The sequence below is a fragment of the Phanerochaete carnosa genome, assembly GCF_000300595.1.
Source record: "Phanerochaete carnosa HHB-10118-sp unplaced genomic scaffold PHACAscaffold_2, whole genome shotgun sequence".
Lineage (NCBI taxonomy): Eukaryota > Fungi > Basidiomycota > Agaricomycetes > Polyporales > Phanerochaetaceae > Phanerochaete > Phanerochaete carnosa.
The window spans coordinates 4,047,995-4,050,578 of record NW_006767629.1 but is presented as its reverse complement, the minus strand read 5'-3'; the positions used below and the strand labels follow the sequence as shown (position 1 = coordinate 4,050,578).

The 2,584-nt window shown below is 58.9% G+C and overlaps 2 protein-coding genes across 2 annotated transcripts in view; both read left to right on the top strand.

Annotated features, from left to right (window-relative positions):
- PHACADRAFT_138445 (uncharacterized protein) overlaps positions 1 to 365 on the top strand; it is a gene marked incomplete at its 3' end in the record, with an annotated part of 4,875 nt that extends 4,510 nt beyond the window's left edge. Inside the window, exon 11 of the mRNA XM_007392515.1 lies at positions 8 to 365. Within this exon, the coding sequence (XP_007392577.1) occupies positions 8 to 365 (358 nt within the window). The remainder of the gene's footprint in view (positions 1 to 7) is intronic.
- Positions 366 to 750: 385 nt separating this feature from the next.
- PHACADRAFT_138443 (uncharacterized protein) overlaps positions 751 to 2,584 on the top strand; it is a 3,045-nt gene continuing 1,211 nt past the window's right edge. The window contains exons 1-5 of the mRNA XM_007392514.1: positions 751 to 1,025; positions 1,082 to 1,280; positions 1,335 to 1,454; positions 1,511 to 1,657; positions 1,712 to 2,225. Coding sequence (XP_007392576.1) covers positions 833 to 1,025; positions 1,082 to 1,280; positions 1,335 to 1,454; positions 1,511 to 1,657; positions 1,712 to 2,225 — 1,173 coding nt within the window. The 5' untranslated portion in view covers positions 751 to 832. The remainder of the gene's footprint in view (positions 1,026 to 1,081; positions 1,281 to 1,334; positions 1,455 to 1,510; positions 1,658 to 1,711; positions 2,226 to 2,584) is intronic.

Sequence of the window (2,584 nt, the reverse complement as noted above, 5' to 3'; positions counted from 1 at the left end):
CTGCTAGGTCGGCGACTGCATCTTCAGGGCTCGCCGCGGCAACCGGTGCGACTGTACCGGCACAGCCGGTGCAGGCGGCCCTCCCAAGCTCTGCGCCGTCTGCTGGCCCTGTCGATCTTGCGGCGCCTTCACAGCTCCCAGCCGATATCGCTGCACCGATAGGCTCGCCTGCATTGCTGCAGCAGGTGCAGCGGCCTCCAGGTACCGTCGTTGCGCTCGCGAGAGTGCAGGACGGTGGGACGCCCGATGCCGTGGCGGCGAGTACACCGGCCGTGGGTGCTGGAGCGGGAATAGGTGGGGAGCCGCCGGCGAAGAAGAGGAAGATGATGCCTGTGCACCAGGATGAGATAATTGACTTGACATAGCTGTCTTCTCGTGCTTTTGTCTGCGCTGCTTCTTCTTCTTCATGCCGTAGATTAACTAGCGTGTGGGGTTAATCTTGAGTTGATCAGGCCGTAAAGATGTGGGAAGGTGATCGTCGAACCCATGCCATGAGAGCGCAGGAGGAGCAGAAGGCGAGAAAGCTCGCGGGGACGAGATGGAGAAGGCTCAGGCGCGAGTGTTGCAGGAGAGAGTCCGAAGGGAGATTGAGGCTTGGATTGAGGACGCACTCAGGCAAGAGGAGGGGCGGGTGCAGTCAGTCATGTGACACTATTGACTTCTCAATTTGATGGAATTGATCCGGGCTATAACTCTGGCCAGACTCAAATTACCACCGTGTGCGGTCTCAGCCCCGTTTCTACGCTGGCAAGCTCGCGGCAACACGGCCGAGTCTACACCATGTGCATCTCCAACCAGGGGGGGGTAGAAACACACATCACCCATCGTGCGAATGCCCCCTGCGTATCCATGGTTTCTTCCTCTCTACGTTTCCTCGTCTGCCCGCCTCGCCATGTCTCGTACTCCCAAGCATACTCTCCACCTCTTGAGCACTCCCGCTTTCGTGGTCCCCACTCATGCCCTTACCAGAACAGAGAAAGCTAAACTCACATACGAACGTGCGAAGGAGTACGTCCGGGCATACCGTACGCATTCCCCCCTCTCGTCGAAGCTCTCCATGCTGACCTCTGGTCCCTCGCAGGCCTGAGCATGGATGATGTCCTAGCTCTTTCCCCCAAATTTTGGCAACTCCACCAGGACCCGCTCACAGCTCTGGACGGAGGTGCAGCGACCCTCGTCACCATTCAAGTCAACCTGACAGCCGGTACAATCGCAAGGCATGCGGCCCGCCGACCCGAGCTCGTCCCCCTCGTCGATGATCTCCTCAGCTACCGCAAGCAGTACGTGCGCCTTAGTGTGTGGCATCGCTTGTGCTGACATGCACTATCTGGCAGCGGACAATTCCTGATGACTGAAGTTGGACATGGTCTAGACATTGCTAATCTCGAGACCACCGCCACTCTCCTACCTTCTGGTGAATTTACCTTGAATACCCCCACGCCTGAGGCGGCCAAGTAAGATACCAATGCCTCAGATTTTTTGTTTCGTATCTAACGCATTGTCATCTCAGGTTCATGCCTCCTGCCATTCCTGCCGGCCTTCCGACCATTGCTGTCGTCTGGGCCAAGCTTATCGTACACGGCCAAGACCGTGGCATCCGCCCATTCGTTGTCCCTCTCAATGATGGAAGGCAGATGTGCACAGGCATCAAGTCTATGTACGTTCCACTGCCTCTACCTGAATATAACAGTCCTCAACCCCTCTTGTACAGCCTCCTCCCTGAGCGGGGTGGCCCCAACCCCGTGGACCACGCCATCACATCCTTCCACAACGTCCGCCTACCGTCCCAGTCGATTCTCGGGTCGATCGAGAAGGCTGTCTCGCCACGGCTCGCGTTGACACAGTCGATGTGGCGCGTCGTCTGTGGCACGATCGCCATCGGCTGCCTTGCGCTGCCGCTGATGAAGGGTTGTGTCACCATCGGGGCGATGTACTCTCTGCGCCGTCACGTCGGCGAGCCCAACAACCGCATCCCGATCATGCACTTCCGCACGCAGCAGATCCCGATCCTGACACTGACTGCGCAGATATACGTCATGGAGGCGTTTGTCGAGTGGTGCACCAACGTCTTCAGCGACATCACCGTAGACTACCGCGTCCGCCACGCTATCGCAGGCATCCTCAAGGCGACCATCGTCGGTCACATGAATGCGAGCGCCATCGCGATTGCAGACCGGTGCGGCGTCCAGGGGTTGTTCGCACACAATCAGATGACCACGATACATGTAAGTCGTCTGTGTTTGTCACCTGTCATTTCATGCGCCAACGTCGCATAGAACGACGCCCGGGGCATTGCCATCGCTGAAGGTGACATACTCGTGCTCTCTATCAGTACGTACACCAGCGAGCACCGAACGACCTGAACTGACCGTCTCCGGCCACAGAGCTCGCAACCGAGATGCTACAGGGCCGCTACAAGGTCCCGGCGGCGCGGGACCAGGAGGGCTTGCTCGCGCGTCACGAGGCGGGCCTCTTCGACGAGAGCCGTGCGGTACTCGCATCGTGCGCGCACCACCGCAGCAACGAAGTCAACAAGCTGGTCTTGCCACAGTGCCAGGCGATCATCGAGGCGATGGGCCACCGC